The 26,593-nt window shown below is 39.2% G+C and overlaps 1 protein-coding gene across 1 annotated transcript in view; it reads right to left on the bottom strand.

Annotated features, from left to right (window-relative positions):
* Positions 1-424: 424 nt before the first annotated feature.
* IFTAP (intraflagellar transport associated protein) overlaps positions 425-26,593 on the bottom strand; it is a 42,341-nt gene continuing 16,172 nt past the window's right edge. The window contains exons 3-7 of the mRNA XM_009647554.2: positions 18,992-19,149; positions 17,489-17,560; positions 16,483-16,537; positions 7,707-7,837; positions 425-577 (exon numbers count right to left, since the gene is read on the bottom strand). Coding sequence (XP_009645849.1) covers positions 425-577; positions 7,707-7,837; positions 16,483-16,537; positions 17,489-17,560; positions 18,992-19,149 — 569 coding nt within the window. The remainder of the gene's footprint in view (positions 578-7,706; positions 7,838-16,482; positions 16,538-17,488; positions 17,561-18,991; positions 19,150-26,593) is intronic.

The raw sequence follows: 26,593 nt of genomic DNA, 5'->3' as shown, positions 1-26,593 counted from the left end.
GGAAAACAACAAAGTAGCTGAGCACTGGGGCCTAAAAATATTAAAGGTCATTGATCTATACAAAAATCCCTTTGGGTTTAGGGACAAATACAGACCTCCTTAGCCAAGCTGAATGCCTAAGCAAATCAGTGTATGGACATACAAAAAGGATGGAAATACTTCCTCTCTGACTGAAGGGCTACTATACAAGCAACTCTGGGCAAGCATCATCTTCCTATTCTGTGTTTTCATTAGGACTAGGAGGAAGTAGAGGGAAAGGCAACCTCAGGCTCCAAGGCACCTTGGTAACAAACAAAAAGATCTCAAGGATGTCATTTACTGGCCATATAAACACTAAATAATGCTATAATGAAGAGCTAGATTTACCCCCTAAAAATGTTATTTCAACAGCACTGCACAGAACGCCTCTGACTCAGTCTTCAGCTCATGCTGACTTGACATGCGTCCCCATTTTCTTCTCTTCAGACAATTCTGTAATGGCCTTCAGCTCAGCTTCAGAGAACTTAGGGGTCAGTGCCACATTGTCATAATCAAATTCTTCATCAAGTGAGAATGGTTGAACATCATCCTCTAGTAGCTGTAATAGGGAAAAACAGATACATAAATAATATTGCTGCAAGTGATGATAAGGAAGCTCAAAATATAAACTTTTAATTAATATTTAATTAACAATTTTTTCTGACTCTAGCACTCTCAGATGATTAAGCTCTTTTTTAAGTAAAAGAATAAATTCAATTATTCAATTTGACCTAATTCAAGCCATTTAATGTGCCCCATTTGTACTGTACTGTATCTGAATGAATATAATTAGCTAATTTTGCTCCAGGCAAGGAATCTAAAAACCTCCCTTGCACATATCTATTACATTCCTGCCACTTGTAGTGGCAGGGCTGTGGGGATATGGACAAGTTATGTACAGCTATGTTAAATTTCAAAGACAGATTCCATATCCTTAAAATTTGGGCTAGTACCACATAAAGCTTCAACATACATGCATCTGATATTAGTGTAACACGCTTCCCAGAACACAGTTTCAGCAGAGGAAATGCCTGGAATGAGCAAAATGGCACATAATCAATTTTCAGACTCTAATAATTTCTTTTCACCATCTCAGAGATATGCAATTGACTGGTTTCAAATTCTTGCATGATGAACATCGAATCTTACTGCATTTGCCAATATTTTCTTTGTTGACATAGTGTATAGCATTTCTGTACTGCTTCTTATTGAAATATCTTAGAATAAACGCTCTGCCTATAAAATAAAATAATGAAAACAAATAACTATGGCAGGCCACATGCTGATAAGGAACTGCAGGGAGCCATGACACAAAAGATATATAACAGTTACAAAAAATTAATTCCAAAGCTACACAGGAGATACATCCTTACTGCCCAAACTGTACAGGAATGCTCCCTCTCCTTTGAAAAGTTAATATAAAATGTCTAGAAATTTCAACCATGTCAAACAGCACAACTTCTCAAGAACTCTGTGTTTCAAAGATTTAAGTACTTCAGTAACAAACCAGCAAAACATTTAAACACATGCTTATTTTTTTCAAACTTCTGATCAATCCTCAATGAAGCCAATGGCTACTGACATATTGGAAGTTAAGAATACGCTTGTTTGTTTTACTGAAAGGTAGAAAGAACACTCAGCATCTTATGGTCACTGCTCAGTTTAGAAGGCACAATCCCACACAATACCTAGTAACATTTTGTAAGAAGCTGTATAGACACAGTTAATGCCATATAATAAGGCAGAGAAGTGGTACCTGGATTCCTCACCAGTGGCCAGGCACCTGACAGATGTGGCCGTGAGTATCTTGCGAGTATCTACATCCTTTGTTAGTAAATGGAAGTATTCCCTGACTGATCAGGAAATATTTTTTCTGGTTTTGTATAATTTTATTAATCATCTGTATTGCTTAATGTTCCAGGGACCTGGCTTACACTGGCTTCAATAGATGCTGGAGCGTATAAATCATCCTAGATGCAGACCTGTAGACCATGAGCATTTATAAATGGGAAAAACAAACTTTGTAGATAGAGTTGGTCTAGAAAACAGTATTCATTCTGCATGCAAAGATTATCTTGCTTACATCCATAGACTATCCCAGGTAAACCATCATTAACTTTTATAAATAGCACATTCAAGATAACATTTACATGCGACAAAGCCTGCACACAAGCTCTCTTTCCCATTAAAGCTAAGGTCAACTCCTTGACCTCCTCACCATACTCATGTCCAATTTCATCTTTTCCACAGGCAAAGCCTCCTAAAATTCCATGCCAGTAAGAGTATCAGCAACAGGGCTTCATTACTACCTGTCTTTCCTTTGCAGAAATACAAAACACTCTTCTAAAGTATGATGCAAGGTACAAATATTTTTCAGTTAGTTTGGTTCTAACAATATTTGTTACCACATCTATAGGTAACTAAGCTAAGAAGAGTTTAAATTACAGTAAGCCTTCACAGAGCTTCTACAAAAACAAATCTATTCTACCTCTGCTAACATAGTTATGGAAAGTATACACACATTCACTATGCCCTTGTGTTGACTTTCATGTCATTCCAGGAACATTTTATGCATGTGCAGAGAAATACTGGGAAAACTTTTGTTCAAAAAACTTGACCCCAAAACGCTAACTGAAATTAGATGCCGAAGTAGAACATACCCAACTTCACCGTTAACATTTTTTCTGTTACCCACTCATTGCACATTTGAAAAGTTTATTCACATTGCATATTTATCAGTGTGCTTCATCTCTCAAACAAGTACTCAAAGCACCAGGGATTCTTTTTTTGCTTCTTCTCCCAAGAAGTCATTCACTTCAACCTCCTACGCAGACAAGTAATCTAAAATTTTTATACTGCAAACTGCAATTTTGATCTGTTTCAAAAGGAAGACATTTTGCAATAGAACACCGAATCCTCTGAGTTGATCAAGTTATTATCTTGTTATTTTTGCCTAAGGAGCTGAGAGAAATATATGAATTTCAGGTGTCTAATTTAACATCTAATTGAAATCTTTTTGAGAGCTCTCTGGGAATAGAATTTTGCTCTATTAGAAAACTGCCAGTTTGCTTAAGATTGCTCCTGTGATTTACTCTCTGAAGAAAAAAAATCATTTTCATTTACAGTTCCTGCATGCCCAAATTAAAGGGGAAAAGAATGTAATGTTCATATTAATAACTGAAGTATATTGCTAGAGGCTGTTTTACAAAGTAATGTTGTAAATAAAATACCTTAAAGTTGAGACTTTCAGAAGTCTATTAATAATTGGCAACTCGGTGCTTTTTATTAATCTATGTTACAGTTAACTGAAACGCTTGTGTCTGTCCTTCTAAAACCTTTATTTCTGTGTAGTTAGGGCACTCTATGATTCACTTGTTCAAAATACGTAAAGTATGCACATACACTCACCAATGATTTCACTGTATAATCAAGAGGAAACTTACTTGTTCAATAACAAGTGAAAAAGTGGGGGGTGGGGGGGAGGCATGTATGCTATTACCTCATAGAAGCTTAATATATACTGGGATACTTGGGAGAAAAAAAAAGTTTGTCTTGAGCTTGGAGCACTGGATTGGGAGTCAATAAATCTTGACCAATTTTCCAGTTCTGCTTCATCATTCCGGACAAGTCACTCAATCTCTGTGTCTTTACTGGCCTCTCAGATGTAACTCTTCCATCTTCTTTCACTTAGTCAATCCTGTCTTTAAGTTCTTCCCTGCTCTTGTTGCATTTATGCATAGCACATAGCAGAAACAAACCTCAGTTGAGGCCTATCAGCAAAACCTTAAATTAAAGGAACTCAATGGAAGCTGTATTTTAGGTTATGCTGCCAGTCCACTGATAAAGATAGAATTACAGGCATAGTAAATACTTTTCTGAATGCTGAAACTAAAGACAAACAATGGAGAACAGAAGGGTAGAATTCATCTTTCCTAATCCCAGCTATATAAAAATTAGGCTTCTATATAAATTTAGTCAACTAGCCAAAAGAGACCTAGCCCGAGAGTCAGGCTGTGGACGGAGATATATTTTATCTTAGGACAAATGCCTACAGCAAGTGGGATGAATTACTTCCTGGAGGTGCTTATCCCCCTCCCTTGATGAGAAAAGGACTAAATCAGACTATATTTAAAGCTGAAGTTAGGTGAGATGAACCTCACTTTGAATGCACGTTTATAGTGAGTGGATGGAAAATATGCACTCAACTGCACTCATATGTATGCAGGGGGATAGGGGGGGAATAAGAGCAAATAAAGACCCTACAAGGCAGACATTAAGACATACTTTTAACTAAAAAAACCTATGTCTTTTATGAAAGAAAATATTAAGTAGAAATAAGAGATATCTGGGTAGGGAAATGTTCTGTGATAATGTACTTCAACTATGGAGTGAATGCTGCTTCAATTTGCAGTGGCCTGTGGGAGGTCATCTATGCTGCACTTTCGATACTGAAATCCAGGAATATATGTCTAAAACCCAGGAAGAAAGATGAAGCAATTTGGCTAAATTGTTAAAGAACAACTTGTCTCCCTGAAAATGTTTTTCTGTCAAAGGATGTTGGGAGGAGGTTTAGTGAATGACACAGCAAATTATTTGTGTTGTCCACCAATGGGGCCAAGGGTACTGAAGGAGCTGGCAGAAGTACCCACCAAGCTACTTTCAAACATTTATCAGCAGTCCTGGCTGATTGGGGAGGTCCCAGTTGACTGGAGGTTAGCAAATGTGACGCCCATCTACAAGATGGGATGGAAGGAGGATACACAGAACTAAAAGCCTGTCAGCCTGACCTCGGTGCCAGGGAAGGTTATGGAGCAGATAATCTTGAGTGCCATCACGTGGCACGTTCAGGACAACCAGGTGATCAGGTCCAGTCAGCATGGGTTTATGAAAGGCAGGTCCTGCTTGACTAACCTGATCTCCTTCTCCAAGGTGACCCACTTAGTGGATGAGGGAAAAGCTGTGTATGCCTACCTAGACTTTAGTAAAGCCTTTGACACCGTTTCCCACAGCATTCTCCTGGAGAAACTGGCTGGTCATGGCTTGGATGGGTGTACTCTTCACTGGGTAAAAAACAGATTGGATGGCCAGGCCTGAAGGGTGGTGGTAAATACCTTTATCAATGACCCGGACGAGGGGATTGAGTGTACCCTCAGTAAGTTTGCAGATGACACTAAGCTGGGTGGACGTGTTGATGTGCTTGAGGGTAGGAAGGCTCTACAGAGGGATCTGGACACGTTGGATCAATTGTATGAGCTTCAACAAGGCCAAGTGCCAGGTCCTGCACTTGGGTCACAACAACCCCAGGCAACGCTACAGGCTTGGGAAAGAGTAGCTGGAAAGCTGCCCAGTGGAAAAGGTACAGGGGGTGTTGGTCGAAAGCTGGCTGAATATGAGCTGGCAGTGTGCCCAGGCAGCAAAGAAGGCCAATAGCATCCTGGCTTGTATCAGAAATAGTAAGGCCAGCAGGACTAGGGAAGTGATTGTCCCCCTGTACTTGGCACTGGTGAGGCCACACCTTGAATACTGTGTTCAGTTTTGGGCCCCTCACTACAAGGAAGACATTGAGGTGCTAGAGCATGTCCAAAGAAGGGCAGCAAAGCTGATGAAGGGTCTAGAGCACAAGTCTTATGAGGAGCAGCTAAGGGAGCTGGGGTTGTTTAGCCTGGAGAAGAGGAAGCTCAGGGGAGACCTTATTACCCTCTACAACTGCGTCCCAAGGAATAAGTCGTAAGACAAGAGGAAATGGCCTCAAGTTGCACCAGGGGAGGTTTAGATTAGATATTAGGAAAAATTTCTTCACTGGAAGGGCTATCAAGCATTGGAATGGGCTGCCCAGGGAAGTGGTTGAGTCCCCATCCCTGGAGGTATTTAAAAGACGGGTAGACATGGTGCTTAGGGACATGGTTTTGTGGTGGACAGGGCAGTGTTGGGTTAATGGTTGGACTCAATGATCTTAAAGGTCTTTTCCAACCTAAATGTTTCTATGATTCTATTCCTGGAAAAATCTTGTTCTCTTTCTAAATGAGTCCTGCCACAAGCAACGCAAGACTTCATTTTCAAGGCAATGACACTGAGGGATTTTAAAGTGGACCTGTTCAGTCTTGACAGTTATAAAAATCAGGCCACAGTTATAGTATCTAAATGAAGGCACAAATATATGTATAATTTAGGGGAAAGACTGCCGTCATCTTGAGTAGCCTGGCATCAACCAAACAGTTATGAAAATCGTAAGTCTTTCTTCTTGAAAAATGCAGCAACCCTTAACCAATATAATACTCCGTTTCTCTTTCATAACCCAACTTTTCCTCAAATGGAAATGAATTTTGCATGCAGTGGGATCTTCATCTATTTTTCATGAATTATAGTTTAAAGAGTCATATGCAATCCTTTATGAACACTGCAGGCTGCTACAGCCCTCCTTCTTCTTTGGTTTTATACAGAAGTTATCAAATGAGAAAACTATAAAACCTCATTCTAGGGGTTTTTTGTGCGTGCCAATGGATATTTCTCAAGGCAAAAACCTTGAATTATGTCAATCCTTAGGGAAAAGAGAGTATTTTTATTCACAGAATGGTGGGTATTAAAGCTTGAAAGGTCATTTTAGAACATTTACTTTTTCCCAAAGAAGACTTGTTCCTTATAGTAAAGAGTTTATTGCAAAAAACTAAACACAATTGAGCTCAGGAAAGGAGGCACCATATGCACTGCTATAACATCAATCCTTCACTGGTCATGCGTCATTTATAAACTTGACTTAAGTCTCATGGGACATCAATAAGCATATGAAACTATCAAAACTGGCCCATTTTAGCCAGAAGCTAACAGCAATGATCAGGCAGGGGAAAAGAGTTGTGAATAATTCTCTGCAATAGAAACATCCCCAAAAGTTAATGCTCACACTGACTATTTGGATAGGAAGCTTAATGATTTAAAATAAGCCTGTGAGCAATCCATACCTTCTGTTCCAGTTTGAAAAGAACTGAAATTCTGAGGGAAAAAGGCAATTCTAACTTAAAGCTTGTATTGATTGTGTCTATTTAAAAGACTCAGACTCCATAACGCAAATCTCTCCACACCAGATCTACAAAATGCAGATCCTCAGCAGCATCTTGTTACTACTCATTTCCAAGAGGACAAATCCCAATTCTGATCACAATATATTCTAAACCACTTTTTTCTTTTAAATGTCACATTAAAGGGATCATTCACGACCTCCTTGTTACAGAAGATGGTTCCTATATCCAGGCCAGTGAGAACTGCAGGATCTGGTAAGATGATGAGATCACTGGAAAATTAAATGGCTCATCATTCTACGTAAGTAATGATTTGTTAAAAGGTCAGGAAGTGTAAGAGTTTACTTGAATATTCTGTAAGTTACACCAATTAAATATTAAAAAGCCTACATACAGTTTGAAGTACTGACATACACATTTTGAAAATCTAGGATTAAAAAGTAGCAGTGTGCAAGATAAAATAGTACCTTTCTATTGGAGTGTTTACCTCAATTCTTAATGTATTTAAGAATTCATTCGTAATTTAAAAATTAATAATGTGATTTGTTAACTCATAGCAGTTCCAGAGACTCCACCTATATCCCTCTGTTCTTGTGGAAATAACATCAGAAACCAACAGGTAAAAAAAAACACCCCAAACCCTCAATGTTTAAATAAATAAATCTGACCTCATACCTCTTGGGCTTTCCTGTCCGATGGCTGTGGAACTGACAAGGTTCTGAACTTCTGTTGAATAGGCTTATCAAAAAAGGGTGTACAGTAAGTCACTGTCTGTTCCACCTCTCCTGGGAGAACTAACGACCCTGCTGAATAAAAAATAGCCAACTTTACCCTTCCATTCAATGTATAAATTAGCAAAATCCTGTGCAAAATCCTGCAGTGCTCTGACACAGGCAGAAGCTTGTTAGTCAGTGTGCTGTACTTATTGCTGCATAATACATAATATAGGCAGCTCTCTGTAAAACAGATCCATGCAGTCCTGAGATAAAATCTAGATAATAAAATATACTATACTAAGGCAAAGTCAAACTTGGTTGAAAATACACAGGTAACCCTTCTCTCTTGAGGACACTGAATAAAAATCTGGATGTAGACGCTTCTAAACTCAGAGAACACCTGAACACCTGACTAGATTCATGTCTTTCATAGCAAAGAAGGAAGGTCCTGAGCAGAGATGTCTTCAGGAGGACTTATGAAATACCATACTGAATCCTGATCTTGCCATTGATTAGCTGGGCAGTCTCATTCAATTCTCTTTTCCTAGGGTTTCACCACCTGTACACTAGGCATAAAGAATCCTTGTAAAGCATCTTAACATAACTCTCCTGAAATATTAAGTAAAAATACCTGGTAGAATCATAGGATCGTTTAGGTTGGAAAAGACCTTTAAGATCATCAAGTCCAACCGTTAACCTAACACTGCCATCCCACCACTAAACCCTGTCCCTAAGCACCTCGTCTACCCATCTTTTAAATACCTCCAGGGATGAGGACTCTACCCCCTCCCTGGGCAGCCCATTCCAGAGTCTGACAACCCCTTCTGTGAAGAAATTTTTCCTCCTGTCTAACCTAAACCTGCCCTGGTGCAACTTCAGACCAGTAGAAGTTCTAATATTCCCCACTACAATGCCAGATGACTCTCTTGTCCAAGGGTATTTCACGGATGTTTGTTCCTTTGGTCACAACAACCCCATGCAACGCTACAGGCTTGGCGAAGAGTGGCTGGAAAGCTGCCTGGTGGAAAAAGACCTAGGGGTACTGGTTGACAGCCAGCTGAATATGAGCCAGCAGTGTGCCCAGGTGGCCAAGAAGGCCAATGGCATCCTGGCTTGTATCAGGAATACTGTGGCCAGCAGGAGTAGGGAAGTGACAGTGCCCCTGTACTCGGTGCTGGTGAGGCTGCACCTCGAATACTGTGTTCAGTTTTGGGCCCCTCACTACAAGAAAGACGTTGCATTGCTGAAACATGTCCAGAGGAGAGCAACAAAACTGGTGAGGGGTCTGGAACACAAGTTATATGAGGAGCAGCTGAGGGAACTGGCGTTATTTAGCCTGGAGAAGAGGAAGCTCAGGGGAGAACTTATCGCCCTCTACAACTACCTGAAAGGAGGCTGTAGTGAGGTGGGGGTCAGCCTCTTCAACCTAGTAACGGACAATAGGATGAGGGGGAATGGTCTGAAGTTGCACCAGGGCAGGTTTAGGCTAGACATTAGGAAAAACTTCTTCACCGAAAGGGTTGTCAGGCTCTGGAATGGGCTGCCCAGGGAGGTGGTAGAGTCCTCATCCCTGGAAGTATTTAAAAGAAGGATAGATGAGGTGCTTAGGGACATGGTTTAGTGGTGGGGTGGCAGGGTTAGGCTAAAGGTTGGACTCAATGATCTTAAAGGTCTTTTCCAACCAAAGTAATTCTATGATTCTATGATTCCCTCCTGAGCTTTCCAGAAAGAGGTACTTGAGAGGAATTCCCTCTATCTGGGACACAGGAACCTTTCCACACAGGCAGGATTTGGTCCACAGTTCACAAATGCACAGACTTTCTGAATCACTTTTCCTTTATGTACTTCAGCAAAACATTCATACTGCAACAGTGGGTTTGCTTTCTGTGACAGTTCAGAGGATATGCCTTAGGTTTAGAAATATCATTTAACATGAATCAGTCTCAGCTCTGCTACAAAACAGATGTGTCCATCTCGTCTCAGTAATGTTTTTATGAAGGAACTTAAGGGGACCATATGTCTTGCAATTTAGTCAAAGGATTATGTAAATCTACCTACTATTTTTTTCTGGCCAATACACAAGTTTCTTTACAGCTTTATACTACATTTTAGTAGCTTGATTTCCTCTTGAAATCTCAGAATGAATTTTCAAAGCCTTGCTTAAATGTTAGTTAATGGAAGCAACAAGAGGGTACATATATCCAGGGTGAAAAGGAAGAAGTGGCAATTTATCTCTACCTGCACTTTTTTACCACAGTAGTGAGTTACAGGTCTCTCATTCTCCTCTAAATCTGCATTTGAAAATAATGATTTCCTAGCTAGGCCTTTGTAAAAAATCCATGATTGAATTCTTCATTTAGTTTTCTTCTGGGAATTGTGTACTATCTCAAAGTCCATAGGGCTTTGGACTTGTAAAGTAGAATGTTCTTTTGAAAAGACCTGAATTCATTCCCTTGGGTATCTCATTCCTGGATTTTTGTCTTTTGGTTCATGATTCACATGTAAGTGATTTCCAGTTTTCATCCCTATTCTCTTTGTTGCTTATATCTATCTCTAGTAATCTATGTGCTTTCAGTACTTGTTCTCAGCGTAGCATCTGATCTTATTCTGCATCAGTTATATGAGAAAGCTTTCTGAAAACAACAGTGCACAGGTGTATACGCTATGTCTTCACATGCTCTGCAACTGCTTTTTTTCAGTCTTTTATAACTTGGGCCAAAACTATTTGTAAGAGAGAAGGAAGATGTGAATGCTGATTTAAAGGTGATGCCATCTTCTGCTATTGTTTCAAACTTGCACCCTCACTGAAGGAAGGAAAGCCTGGACATCAGGAGGTTTGTATCACCTCCTCATATAAACACTGATTATTTCTGTACTAAGAGCTTGAGCTGACACCCCCACACACCAAATAGACCAACCTCCGGAGAGAAGATGAGGAGGAAGCACTGTTATGCAACACTCTGATAATGGCTCAGAAAGACAACTCTTAAAAATTAGGACAACAGAAGGAAATTTGTTTTTGCTTTTAGCAAGAAGTGCTTGTCATACTCAGAATGTCAATTCCACTATTTTAAGGCTCGTTAGTAATGCAAACAATGTTTCAAATTCCCTTCAATCGCCCCGTAAGAATGTCGTAATCAACCTTTGTTTGCCAGTAGACATGCCAGAAATGAGCTTTGTCTCTCTATCCTGGCTGTGTGACAGCATACAAAAGTCTAATCGGTAAATGCTGCTTTCCCTGATAACGTTTAATCAAGAAACTCCTTCAGAGAAAAAAAATAGGGAGTTTTGACAGTCCTCCTTCTCAGTGGGAGCTCCCAAAGGAACTGTAGGCTGTTGTAAGTTCTAGCCAGTACCTCACATCTGGTTTAGGCTGATGCTACAGCACTAGTGGATGATGATCCTAATTAAGCTGCTAATTATGTTCTCTGTGGAGGTGATTAATTAGCAACAGGAAAGCCTTGGATACTGCCAAAGGCACCATATACAGAGATAACTGAGCAGGCAGCGATATCAAAAATCTGAGATTTTGAAATGCATCTCTCCTCATACCATGAAGAATCAACTTCCTGGATGATATGGCAGTGAACGATGATTTTACTCAAGTCCAGCATACTTCAATGAGGGCATACTTGGAGACTGATTAATTCAATTCTCTTTAGTCCTTTTCCCCCTCCCACGCGATAGACTCACAGAAAGTGATTACTAAATCTGTGAACACTGCTGAGTTGGGGATTTTTGCTCACTGTGTATCATTGACATTAATTATAAGTATAGAAAAAAAGAACCCATTGGCACAAACCTGATTTGAACTTTCAAGAGTGAAGAAGTTCAGAGTCTTGTCTAAATCTTTAGCTTTACTGTATCCAAATGATGCCCAGCTATAGATGCACTAACACAGGTTTTACCACTTTCAGACACTAAATTTCACAAAAATGCTGTTGATGGGGAGCTGAGGAGGGAGGTAGTGGTAATGAAAAAAGCTTAAAAGCTAAATTTTGCTGTCTCCTCTGATTCTCAGGTTTCAGGCTGTTAGCCCCAAAGAGCTGCCTAGTGTGAAATCATCTTGAGGCAGTGTTAAATGGATTGAAGAGACTGGAGGAGATAAAGAGATTCACCAGCTGGGGGGAGCCCCATACTTGAAAAAATCCACATAATTTAACTCTGAACTCTTCCTCAACCTGATTTTTCTTGACATAAATATAGGCTCATAACATAAATGGAAAGGCAGAGATTATGCAAAATAACAGATACTGATATAATTTGTCTAAAGAATTATTTAAATAATGAAATAGTTATGGTTGGCCTCAGCTTCAAAGTAACTGAGTCACTTGGGTTCTCCTCAACCTCTGTGGGGTTACAGAGAACTGGGACTTTGAAAAGACAAGTTTACAGTAATCCGGCTCCAAGACGGGTTAGGATGAGACTGATATCCTTGCCTATGCAGCCTCACCATACATCTAATTAGTCCTATGTTAATTTTCTCTTGTAGTAAAAAAACAGCGCACTGAAGGTCTCTAGACATGCTTTTTACATACTTTGTACCTTATACAAATATTACTTATTATTACCTAACAATCCTTCAAGCAAGTGATTTGTCACCAGTCCTGGAAAGGAATTCTGTTGCCAAAACATAGGTACTAGGCATTCTCCATCCAGCCCCAGCGAAAGCCTGATCATCTCTATTGTTGCCTTAAGCTACTTACAGTTACAGATTAAATTCAGTGAGAAAGAGCGATTAAACTGTCTACCATACACATGCTGTCTCTACATGACACATTAAAGCTATGGTTTAGGGCAGCAACTTTGCTTTGCCAATCACGGTTTACTGTGCCAAAGTCTCACAATGCAAAGCATTGCCCTGGTTTCAGGCTTTCAGCCCAGTGCTGCCTAATGAAAACAGCTACAATGAATTTGCATACTGGCCAAATCTATGGGCTGGGGTTTTTTTTTTTTTTGTAAGAAGCAGCTGTATTCATTCACATCTTAAAAGACATTGGACTTAGGAAAATAAGTTGGGAAAAAAAGAGAAAAAACCCACTAGAATGATTTTTCCAGGACATCTCCCAAAAAGCATTGGTTTAGATGGGATGTTTTAACACCTATTTTCTATCACGCTTTTCACACTGTCAGCTTTGAGCCACTGCCCCTTAGGTGTGAATATTTACTGTATTAATGTACAGTTGCTAACTCAGCTAACTGATCTGTCCTTTAAAGCTAAATGAAGTACAGAGATACTGAACTGTTGCCAATATCAAGTAGAGATAAAAGCTTGTTGTAATTATACTAGCAAGGTATGACATTCTTCATTGGGTGTCCTAGCTTGTTTTGGCAATATGAAGTCTTAAATCTATCATTTGTTCTGACATACAGGTGGCAGCATTTAAAAAGGCCAGCAACAGAATGTCTTTCAAATTTGTGTCACACTGCCTCACTTGTAAACTAACTGGAATTTTTCAGAATTAATCCTTTATTAAGGTGGTCAATAGGGATATTATTTTATATTACTTTATTATTACAAACAATAGAAGCAACAGCTTTTTATGTTTGCATTTGCATTTTGTTGCTATGGTTTCTACAGAACTGCCCCTGTACTCTGCTCTGGTGAGACTCACCTGGAGCCCTCAGCACAAGAAGGACATGGAACTGATGGAGTGGGTCCAGAGCACTGCCACAAAAATAATCAGAGGGACAGAGCACCACTCCTATGAGGACAGGCTGAAAGAGTTCAGGTTGTTCAGCCTGGAGAAGAGAAGGCTGCAGAAAGACGTTATCACGGCCTTTCAGTACTTAAAGGGGGCCTACAGGAAAGATGGGGACAATCTTTGTGGCAAGGCCTGCTCTGACAGGACAAGGGGCAATGGTTTTAAACTAAAGGAGGCTAGATTTAGACTAGATATAAGGAAGAAATTTTTTACAACAACAGGTTGACCAGAGAGGTAGTGGAGGCCCCATCCCTGGCAACATTCAAGGTCAGGTTGGACGGGGCTCTGAGCAACCTGATCTAGTTAGCAGTGTCCCTGCCTACTGCAGGCGGGTTGGACTAGGTGGCCTCTAGGGGTCCCTTCCAACTCAAAGCATTCTACAATTCTATGATTCTATGACTAAGATTATACATCGCTTATTATGAACCCTATCAAGTGGATTTTGACACATAAGACAACTATCAAACTGTAAGTCCTATTTTCTGCACTTAGGACTTGTGCTGGTTTTGGCTGGGATAAGAGTTCATCTTCTTCATAGTAGCTAGTACAGGGCTATGTTTTGGATTTGTGATGAAAACAGTGTTGATAACACAGGAATGTTTTTGTTATGGCTGAGCAGTGCTTACACGGAGTCAAGGCCTTTCCTGCTTCTCACACAACTCCACCAAGTGAGTAGGCTGGGGCTGCACAAGAAGTCGAGAGGGGACACAACCAGGACAGCTGACCCAAACTGACCAAAGGGATATTCCGTACCATAGGACATCATGTTCAGCACATAAAGCTGGGGGAAGAAGAAGGAAGGGGGGGGGGATGTTCGGAGTGATGGCGTTTGTCTTCCCAAATAACCATTATGTGTGATGGAGCCCTGCTTTCCTTTTCCCAAGATGGCCAAACACCTGCCTGCCAATGGGAAGTAGTGAATGAATTCCTTGTTATGCTTTGCTTGTATGCACAGCTTTTGCTTTACCTATTAAACTGGCTTTATCTCAACCCGTAAGTTTTGTCACTTTTACTTTTCTGATTCTCTCCCCCATCCCACCACACCACTCATGGAGTGAGTGGGTGGCTGTGCGGCTTAGCTGCTGGCTGGGGTTAAACCACGCCAGGAGTCAAGGGGAAATTTTTCATCTTGACTTGACAACGATCTTCAGTGAAGAAGCCCTGGCCAAGATCCAGGCTGTGGGTTTCCCAGATATAAACTTGGATGCTGTTCACTTTCCTTACAGAGTTTAGAAGGAATAATTAGCTTCTGGCTATGCAGTGTTTTGATGTTATAAAATACAATCTAAATGCTTAATGTTGTTGGTGAGCACAGTTGATTGCTTAGGGGTTGACACGACTTCTTTCTGCACTGAGGCAGTCTGTGCAGGGAGTTTGGGCAGGGAGTGCTGTCTCATGGGAAGAGCTGAGGAAAGCATAGATTGAAAGCCAAATCAAATGTCACGTAAAAAGAGAGTAGTTAGCACACTGATAATCTACAGTAGTGGTGGTATAATGTTATGTTTATTTTTTTTATAATCACCAGTAAAAGCACTAACTGAAAGGTTTTCCCAATGTTGCTTGCATAAAGTGCTATTCAGACAGTACAAGCAGATGGTAATTTTTGTAACTCATCTTATTGAAATGCAGCCTGTTTTACTAGGCATTTCTAAACGTATGTGATTAACACATACTCTTGCACACACACAAATACACAGAAATGACTGAAAAGCCCGGACAGAGGCACGGTCTGGCATGGTCCAGCAAGTGGCAAGCTATCCCCCAAGCTCTGGCAGAGCTCTTCTTTCCTCATTGCCCTGCTTGGTATTTCAGTATTGGGCTTATTTCTCATCATACAGTTTGTGGCCTGTTTTGAACTAGATATCTAACAATACTTCCATTTCATTATGATACAAGTGAAATATGGGTGTAGGCTTCCATCAGTGAGACCCACATTTTTTTAACAGATTTTACTAGAATTTAAGACATAAACACAGAACAATGTCCTACAAAGGGAAAAACGGGCACATATGAACACTGCACTCAAGAGAAATCTGTTATGTCTGTACCTGATACAGGACTGCTATCTTACTCCTCCCTTCCTGAAATGCCCAGGTTAGAGAAAGAATATTTGCTGTAAACCTGGCACGTTGGTTTATTACTTTCTTGTGAGTTACAGCCAAGCTCCAAATATTCATCAGCTGGAACTCTCTAAGCCCTCTGACTTCATAGGAATTCCACACATGCAGAAAGGAAAGACTAATCAAACTTTAACAGATTAGAGAGACTAATCAAATGGCAATAACCAAGGAACTGAGGACCAAAGTCCTGCTCTGTAACAGCTTATTTCAGTGACCTTAGGCAAATCCCTTAATCTGTGTGTCTTGGTTTCTTTGTGCACTCACAGGTATAGATGAGGAAAATATATTTAATCACTAAAAGGTCATCAATTCTGGTAGTAATAAAGACCACACAAGCACCTGTGATAGACAAATAAATATGGATAATAGGTTTCTATTACTTTTTAGAGACGTGGGAGTTAAAATTACTACAGATGTATGGAACAGTTAAACACAACTCAAAATGCTCATAATTTGAATTCTTAAAAGAAGTTCACTGTAAATTCAAAATTAATTTTAATAGGTAGGGACAAAATTTTCCTAAAATATTTCCACTTTATAGAACTCTCTCTTAGCACCCACATTCTTTGTGCAGAAACTTTTGTAATCAAAATATTTCAATACAAAATAGAAGTGCAGAAAAATGTAGAAATGTTGCTAACAAGAAGTGTTCTGTAATTCTAAAAAATCATTAAAAAAACCTGCTTAACAGGACAGAGTATAATGAATATTCCCTATAATTTATTATCTCATTACCCCTTGACTGAGGAAATTAGTACTTTAATTTGGGCAATTTGGGGAATTTTCTAGCAACAGAACAACTGAGGAAGAACATCTTTTTTAGAGGAGAAACAGTGCTTTAAACAATGTCCATACTCTTGCATCCAAAGAGAGACAATGATACTGGAGATGAAGTGGGGGGGAAACCTACCACTGCATGTCTCTTCATCTGTGTCTATATCTTCCAAATCTAAGGACTTGTCCACCTGCCATAAAAACCCCAAATTGGAAAGTAGATTAAAACATATTAATTCCATTTCTTATAGTACAATCTAGAGCAAAGCAAAAAAGCATTACATTGTCTTCTTCATCTTCTCCATTCTCACCAGCATTTTTCCAAGAAGCATATGAATTTTCTTTGAAATGTGTAACCCAAAGGAAATACTTTTAAGTACAGGCAAAGAATTGCTGCCAAAATTGCTGCATATAAACCACAGTGATGGGAAACTCAAGCTGTACAGCAACTTTTTCAGGAACTTAGTGGGAAGATGGAGAAGTAAAATATTTTCATAGGAAAAGGATACATAATAATTTACTCCACAATTTTGCACGTTCACTGCATATAGCACAGAGGCAATACATGCTGTAGGCAAAGTAGAACTTGATCCTTCTGTTTTGATACTAATGATGAACTGAGTGGGAAATAAAAAAGCTAAGAATTACTAAATTTTTAGTATTTCATCTGGGACTTTGCACTACTGTTTTTTCAGGCCAATGTCCCTTCAAAACAGTCTAAACTATCTGAAACATACTACAAGAAAAGATGTTTCTTATTTCAGGTAGCCCTCTGAATAGATTCATAGGGTGAGGCTGGAAGGCCTTTCCCAGCCTATATGCAAATAGTGTAACCATGGAGGACTTACTATATGCACTGGGTAGTCTTCTGCATTTCCATTCAGTAGAGATGCTCTTAGATAATTTTTTCCAACCTGATTTGATATCCTTCTCATCAACACTTACATAACCTTTACACTTTAAGAGTACATACTCATTAACATTTGAAAAAAATTTTGGATGCTGATGCTCTCATCCTTCTTTCCCACAGGTGGGAAAGAAATACAATAACAAACTTCAAGTACTTTGTAAATGAATAAAGCAAAAATCAGTCATGTTCTACTCATAATCTCCAATTCGACAAAAATAAAAGAAAACCTCACCTTCACTCTTTCAGACAGACTGAGATCATTTCCATCAGAGCCACCAGCTTTCAAGCTCTCATTCGTCACTGTCTGTAGATAGATAGGTAGAAATATTTATATTCGTGAAACAAACAAAATCACATTCAAAGCTCCTAGCGATTTACACATACAGATCCTTTGTGGTGTATTTACATTTTTTTTTAAAAATTGAATGCAATGCTCCTGAAAATAGAACGTATGTAGGTAATCCTCTGAAACCCTACACAGGACCAGACTGAATCAATTGGAACAACAGTGCAAGTAATCGTAACGTGCCTAAAAAGCACCACATAGAACAGAAACATTGTTTTCCACAGCAGTTTTTTCCCTCTTTCCTTTCCTCAGGGCAGGCCAATTTACTGCATTACAGCCTCCTCCTACTACGACGCTAGCAATTTTTCTGATGCATTCTACTATTACTGTGTTTGTTTCTTAAACTGCTAATGTGACAAAAATGTGCAGCCATGCCTAAAATTTTTTGTCTGTAGCAACAAAGACAAGTATTAAGAAGTTCCATTAAATAAAGGATAATGGAAGTTGCACATTGCTTTATGGGGCAGAAAGCCAATTCAAAGTGGCTAAAGTAAGACACTCAAAGGCAGCCTACCCCAATGAGGCAACCATATTCTTCATGAGAAAAATGGCAAAAAGGTTCTTGTCATTATTATTATACAATGAACTGACAGAATGTGATTGTCTTAAAAGCCTTGCTTGATTCCACCTCAAAGGCATGTGCTAATATGGAGGAAAATGATGGCATCTGCTCTTTGACTAAGGCCTGGCAGGCCCATCATCTGAAGGCACTTAAGTGTGTTGCTCTGTGTATTGCACGAAATTACCTGCTAGTTCTTTTTTAATAAGAAGTTTAATGAACAGAATTTTTGAGTACAGGCTAGATCACAGCTTAGCTATTTGTTACTCAGTCAGGAGGGCAGAAGTTCTTAACAAGTGGACTCAGATTTCCACCTAGCTCTCTCCAGATGATGTCTGTTGTTTTCCTGTCCCTACACATTAAATCCCTAATCTCATATGTTTCAGAGGATTAAAAACGCCTTTGGCCTGCCTACTGTTTACTTTAGCTAGCTGAAGCAATCTAGCTTCAATAACACAGAATTCAGTACTTGCTAAAAACCCCAAGAAACAAAATAAATCTGTGCCTGCTGGCATCCATACTCTCAAGACCTTTTCCTTTTTGCCAACCTCTACTGTTAGCTGCAGTCTTCAGTGAAAGCATTACAAAGGTCCTTGCAGGGCACCCTATTTATTAGTCAGATTATGGCAGCTCTTCAGTAGAGCAAATGCCACTGCCAAACATGATCCCTGCAGGTGCTCTGTAAGCACTACACACTTAGGTAGTATTTTAAATATTTGCCTCGGATGGGATAAATACCACTAGCCTCTAACATTTGGACAGTATATCTCCCATATTTTCATCTGTTTGAATGTGATGCTTGTCCACATGGACAAATGTTAACTCATTACCTCATTCCCATTTTGCATCTGTGGTGGAGGAGACACCCACATTTCTTTGCTTCTTCCATGTGAGCCATGCTGTTTATTTCTGTTTGGTAATTCAGAAGCAGAAAATGTTTTTCTTAGAGAGTCCATTTTACTTCCTTGAATTGTCTTTCCCTCTTCCTCTGCAAGGAGAATCACACCAGATCAGGTAACATAGTATACTATTTAAGAAGAAGAAAAATGTGAACTTCATTAGATCTAACTTTGCCTTATTTTACACGTTCGCTTTTCCTCTCATGCTCAGACCTTCCATGTGCATCATATACATGTATTTTGCAATCTTTATCATAAAACTGAATATGCAGTTTGAACTTCAAGTGCACAGAGTACCACCTATTCCTCAATACTAAAGAATTAATTGTCAAAATCACTTGATATCTTAAGCAGTTCTAGTACACATATTCCTTCACATACCAACTGACAGTCTACCTTCTAACAAGCACTAGCAAGGACTCTGATTTTGATCATAGCACAGGCACGATGTGGTCCAAAATTGGAGTAGTTCTTGTCTTTTCTACCTCAATATCTTCTGTTTATACTGACTATCAGTCCAAACATATGCCCTATGTGTGAAGCTCACAACCATTAGAGCAAACACCCATGCTGTGTAGCATACAAGTGAGCCTTGGCAGTTCTTGTCAGAGCTGATACTGATACTGGCTGTGAGTCCACCCAGGGCAGCACCCACAGCGCTCTCAGTTGTCTACGGGCACCAGTGCCAGAATCTCCACCAGTCCAGGACCATGTGATGAGATGCACTGACAGGTCCTATAACCAACCCCTGTATCTTTAGTTAGTAAAACACCCCATCTGAGCTGATTTCTTTAAGCACTGCTGCTTTCAGTGTTCAACAACTATAGCATGCTCTTGACTTAGCTTATTACCAATTTGATTTCCTCCCTATATCAGCAATCTAACTGGGTGGGAAAATTTTGCAAATAAGTATTTTTTATTGAGATCAGACTAACAAACAGCAGTACAGCAGTGATATCTAATTTCCAGAAATTAAGGTCCTGAGATTAAAGATTAAATACAGACGTTCAAGCAGGGTTTGTTCCCTTAGGGAATTCTTTTGGTCTTGAAAGACAGACTGGAAAAATGTTTTGCCAGTGCATTAACAGAAGATCGAAATAACTTCTCTCGTGTTTATTTTATACATCAATAGTGGCTAATTGGACCCTCACTGAAAATGGGGAAGTATTCAGAAACAGAACTAGTCTTTCAGTGATAGCCTGTGACATCTTTCCGACCTTTAACAACTCTGTGGACAATAAGAACAAAGTTAAGACAAATACTAGTGCTTCTGACTCTCCTACCAGCCAGGTCCATGGGGCACAGAACAGCCAGCAGAATTAGGATACAGCTAGGTGATCATCAAATGAAATCTCAACAGTACAGACTGGATATAGGAGCTGATTACAGATCAGGACAAGTATGTGCATGGGAGTATGGATTTCCAAGCCTATGCTGAATAGGTTTTTTCCTATAATATGGCAAAAACCCCACTTACATGTCATGGCCAAAATAAAAATGCAGGATTTTTTATTATGAAAGTCCCATGATCAAATATGGAGCAGCTATAGGACAATCAATTCAAACTTCACACCACACATTCTTAATGAAAAATAAATGCTCATTTAACAGAATTTCTTGGGTTTAGTTTGAAAAATCTACTTTGTAACAATAAGAAACACTGCAGTGCACTTCTAAAGCATAATTATATGTTACAGACATTGAAGTAATTCTTGTGGAGAGTTTTAATGATGCCCTTGGGGTTGCTACATTGAGCCATCCAGCAAAGAGTTATTAATCCCCAGGGACAGCTCTGTGCTGCAGTTACTCTGACACATGGAAAGGGCTGGCACTTCTGGGCATAACCTGAAGTCCACGCTCATAAGAGTCAAGGTTCACAGGAAGTAAATTGCACCAGACTAGAGCAATCCAGCGAACAGATTTTAATGCTCAGACCACAGATGGATCCTCTGAATAATTCCTAAATCCCAGGTGTCTCTTGATACAACATCTGGCTTCTCCCTGCTTTTTTTAGCAAGTACTTTCCCCAAACAATATTTGGAAACAGCAGTACATATGGGCAATCTCTTCTTCCTACACACTCTCTTTTTCAAGCCATGGAAATGAAGCAACATTACACAGGAAATGCTCTTTTAAATTCTTGACAGGTAAAATGCTCACCCACTATTTGAAGACATTTTTACTGTCACCCTACTTTATAGGAAGAACTAGATAACTAGCTCAAAAAGCTTCAGTCTTTTGTTATTGTGGTGGTAAAACAGACGGACTTCCCGTTCTATACTAAGAACTGACAAGATTGATATTAAAGATTGAGAAGCCACAAAAGGATATTAATGTATTTTAGGGGATCTGTGTATTAGGAAATTATAGAGCCAACCTACAGATTAACAACAGGGACTGAGGACCCAGTATCCTCCCTGTGCACACCAGGAGTCTTTATGTATGAGAAGTGAGAAAAAGCTTCTGGAAACCCTGCACTTTTCTCAGCCAGATCAACAGAGAGACAAAAGGCATCATCAACTGGAATGATCAGCAACGTAATTCATACAGCCAAAAGGCTCTGAATAAACATGATATTCCTGCACAAGCCCGTGCCTATCTTGGATACCACTGTGGTCATTCCTCTGGGGTATACAACAGATCATCCTTCTCCAAAATACACGTTCTGAATTCTCCAAATAATATAATATCACTTTCAGCATCAAAAGACCTATGACACATAGTTGGGCAGTTATAATTAGACAGTACACATGAGCTGACAAAGTTATTTTATTAGGTTATATATTTTCTGGACAGCTGAGCTCTTGTCACAGTTAAAAAGCTAGAGAGATTAAATGAGCTAATAAGAAATCAAGTGCATTCCTAGTATTTATGTGCCATTTACCAACCCCAGACTACAGCTAGAAGCACTATCCCTTTTCCTAAGAGATCCATCACAAACTGCTGTCAGAAACTTTTTTCTGCTGAAGACCATTGCAGAGTTATTGGGTTATAGAGTATTAAACATTACATTTGATGAAACATTCAAAACTGCAATGTGATACTTGATTCATGACTTCAAGGGAAGAAGAATTCAGAAGGAAAATAAAAAAGTCTAAGCAACCCAAAGCAGTTGTGAAATGCATGCTGCAGACGGAGTATCAGCTATGCAGCCATGTGCATAATCAGGCTACGCCACATAAACTGGAGGTGGGGAGGTGACTCAAACATTACGTTGCTACCCTCAAGCACAGTCCCTCAGGGCCAGTAAGATCCAACTTCAGATGTCCAAAGTACCTACTGATACCTATAGTTTCTCAATGCACGCATCACATAACTGGTTCTCTTGAAGTAGTAAGAGTCATGATCTTAAAAAATATTAGAAAAAACCACTTTTTTTTTTTAATTTAAAGAAACTACAATCTGCAGAGACGTAACACAGCTGCATTCCTTTGACAGTGTTCTGAATTTCAACCATTTCTGTCCTCACTTTTGAAAGAGAAGGGGAAGGAGGAGGGATCACACTCAAGCCAGCAAGAGGATCACTCTGCCTTCCCCCTGACTAAGTGATAATTGACTCATTATTCACAGTCACAGTTCTCAACCTGCCAAGACCCAGATGTACAGCACTGGCCTTTACAACACGTGACAAAAGTCCAAAATAAGAGATGCAAAGACAACAAAAAGTAGCAGAAAAAGAAGGCTGAAATGATGGAAAGATTCACATATTCACTCTGCAGACAGCTTTCCAGTCACTTTTTAGAAATTCCACTATCAGTACCTTAACAATGAAATAACAAGCCAGCTTAGGTCTCTAGAAAAGTAAATCGGAGTCTCTCAAGGGTAGTATCCATCATAATTGTGTGTCACTGTTGCAGACTTCAGAAACAGACTTCTATCAGAAAGTATATCCAGCTTGATAATTTTCTTTCTCCCCGACTATCTATCCTCTATATTGTTTAAATTTCTCTTTGTCTTCCAATTTGGAAGGGAATCTTTTGAAAATGTCCACTGATCACCCACATATTTCAAAGAATAATGGAGTCATTTATCACAAAGCCAGAGAAGAGAGCTATCAGGAAAAACTTCCTGTCAGTGAAATCTGTTAGATGAAATAGTAGCCCCAGAAGAATGATAGAAGTCTTGTGGTTTGAAACATTTCAAAGCCAGACCAGACACAGCAATCAATAATGTAGTGTAGAAAACCTGGCTTGGGACAATACACTGGACAAAACAATACAAACTGCCTGTTTCCTGCCTCAATTCAATGAATTAATTCCAAAATCAAAAATTGGGTGAGAATGAGAAACAGGCCCCTTTAACCATATATATATATAAAAAAAACCCTGCAACACTACTACTGTAAATTCCAATTTACTTCTTTGTCCTCAAAATGCTGGACTGAGGGCAAGCAGAAGGCCTGTGAGTCCCAATTCTTACTTCTGACTGCCATTTCTGGATACTTCCCTTACTGAAGTAAGTTTAAAAACAAGACAGGAAAGGACCTTTTTTTCTGTACGTGCTCCTTCAGGGGAAAGACGAATGACTGTTACTCTCAAGTATATTTCAGCCACTCTCAGACACCTGCTTTAGCTTAATATACAGCAATACTTCTTAATTTTCAGAAGTTTAACTGTTCTTTTGCTGTATTGGTATCTCTCCCTTTTTCCATATTGGAACCTGTATGTTCTGGTTTTATGTAGCGTTTATCTGTATCAATATCTATATCTCTGTTGTGCTTTAGCTAGTGTCAGTGTTAGAAAAGGGGCAGTATTTCCTGTTTCTATCACGTTCACCCCAGCTGATTTAAAAATATGTATTATTCTTCCACGGTTCAACTGTGCTGTTGCTGGATACCTTCTCCATTTGAATATTATAATGCAGACAGTTAAATAACATGGCAAATGTGCACTTGACCATTTCAGCAGCCTGCCATGAGCAAAATCCTGCTTCTTCCAACAGATGATGATGAAAAATAAACTCTAAAAAATTCAGAAAACTATGACAGAAATCTTAGAGCAGATCCTCAGCTGATATTAAACAGCAGAGTCCTATTAAGGGAGCTACGCTTCTTAATCTTTACCAGGGATCAAGTGGTACCTATCACTACCAAGCAATGCCAATATACTAGATCAGATTTCTAGTTCCAACAATAAAGTGTTGATGTGGTGGAGGAAAAAACCAGCTTTGTAAAAGCACAGGCTGTACAACTGGTAGTATTTTGCAATTATAATTTGACAGTGTATCAGGATACAAAAGCTGGAAGACTTTTTCCATAAGTTGATAAAGGTGGGCCTGCTTCTGACGGCTTCAGAAAATCTACACTGTCCTTTGCAGAATGCAAATAGTGTTACATTTCAGAAGTTCTGTTTGAAGGATAGTTTTGGAAGAACTTTAAATTAGACAGTAACTAATGGGAGAATACTAATTCAGCGTACAGGAACTCCGCACTTCTTTCTGAGTCTTGGTTACATTGAGCCATACCTTGAACCTTAGCTAAAGCAAAAAGAAAGTATTTGAGTTTATTACTTAAACAAGCACTGTGCTTGTTACACTTGCTTTTTTTTTTTTTTTTTTTTTTTTACACTCAAAGCAACCACAAATGTGTTTAAATTCATCCTCAGCACAAGGAAACTACATTAAATACATATGTTGGGAGCACTTGAAAAGAGCAGGTGATGTGCTAATAAATCAGGACAGAACTGATTTTGAAAACCTTCTGTATACTTCCTGGAAGAATTCAGCATTAGCAGGTAAGCAGAGAACCACTGTAACAAACAAGTGAATTATATATAATTAAAAGCATCTGACATCTCCACACAAAGTATTCCATTCTCAACAAATATCAAAAAGATTACAGCAGGTGGGAACAAATTAAGAAGATAAGAGAGCCCAAGAGTTTCAAAACTGCTTCATTTTGGATATTGTAATTAAGACATTAAGGCATCTTCAAAAAGGCCTGATTTTTTTTTTTTTAAACATAAATGCCTGGTTCTTGAGATTAGGCATTTCTATGTGATTTTTTACTGGACACAGAAAAGCGCATAATTCTATAGAGTTCAGCACTAAACTGGAAGTGAGGTGACTTGATTTCTGTTTCTAATTGTCCAGTTGAGCCACTGTATGGCTCTCATCTCTGACTTCATTTGCTTTGTGTCATTTCCACATCTGGAAAAGAAGGCTAACACCGCTTCCTCACCTCACTGCAATGATATGAAGCTTGGCCAACAGCTGCATTTAGCACACTTTGATGCCTTTCAAGGCAAGGTAATGAGCTAGAATAAGAGTTCATTCTGTGCTACTGCTTTTCATAGTACTACAGAATTCAACCATACCCAATATGCCACTATAGGATGGAATCTGTATCAAGGTATCAACAGCAAAATTATTAAATATTTCCCTTTCCTACATTCTAGAAAATCTAAGTTAGGCAACAGAATGAAAATACATTTTTTTTCCATCTGAAACAATCTTTAGAAATTGTTTAGTAATAGAGGCATCACAGAAAAGAACAAAGAACTGCTGTTAGGGAAGTGCTATTGTTCAAGGGCTGTCAAAGTTTCTGGGAGTCCGAGTGCCTCCGTCCTTATCTGGTGCTGCCAGTGAGCTACTGTGCAAACGAACACTAGTCATTTCCTCTCTTTATGCCTAATTTTTTTCTGTCTATACAATGGAGATGAAGTACTTTGCATAGCAAATACCACTGAGATCTAAGGACAACAAATATCCTTAAAACAGAGCAGCTATTATTTCAAAATAATCTATTATGTTTGCATCCCTATGTCTGGATTTTTTTCTACATTTAGGGGCTCTGTATGATATTTGATTTTATACTATACAGAATGAAAGTTACATAGAGATAGCTACCAAATTTATGATCAATAGAAAATTGCAGATTTTTTCTCCCAACCAGTTCTTTCCAATGATCCAGCACAACACATCAATAAAAAGCTCTGAATTGACGCTGTTTCCCTATTTCATGCCCTGTTTAAGTTCCCTGGGGATGACAGATTAATTTAATTAGTTCTATTGAACTGCCTAGTTGCTTTTATTGGCAAATCCACGCATAGGAAGACGGCTGCAAATTTCTCTAGGGGTTAGCATTGTCCTACTGGTCCATTTTTTAAAATTAAAGTGAATCTACTGTCATTTCTTATACAGTTTTCTGCTATGCTTTCTGCTGTTAAGACTCACGTTTGTAAAGTGCCTCCACTGACACTTATGTAAGAAGTTTAAAGTTGTTTTTCCTAAACGTGGTTAACGAAAAAAGGAAGCAGACAGCTACCATCAAATGGACTGTGAACTAAATACATGGCTCAGCTTTCACTGGGGAATTAAATTAATCTGATCACAACACAGAATATGGCTCTTGCATGCCACCTGGAAGCAGAGAAGTGGCCAGCCACTTTCCAACTTCCTCCGCTTGACAGCTTGCTCGGCACAGAAGTATCAAAACAACAGCACTGAGGCTGTGAAGGTTCAATTTTCTTAGAGACGTGCCTGATCAAAGTACTCAGACTTCAATACACTGCCGGGCAGTGTGAGGAATATAAA

This window comes from Egretta garzetta, unplaced genomic scaffold (assembly GCF_000687185.1).
Source record: "Egretta garzetta isolate BGI_Z169 unplaced genomic scaffold, ASM68718v1 scaffold329, whole genome shotgun sequence".
NCBI lineage: Eukaryota > Metazoa > Chordata > Aves > Pelecaniformes > Ardeidae > Egretta > Egretta garzetta.
This window is presented reverse-complemented; position numbering and strand designations above follow the sequence as displayed.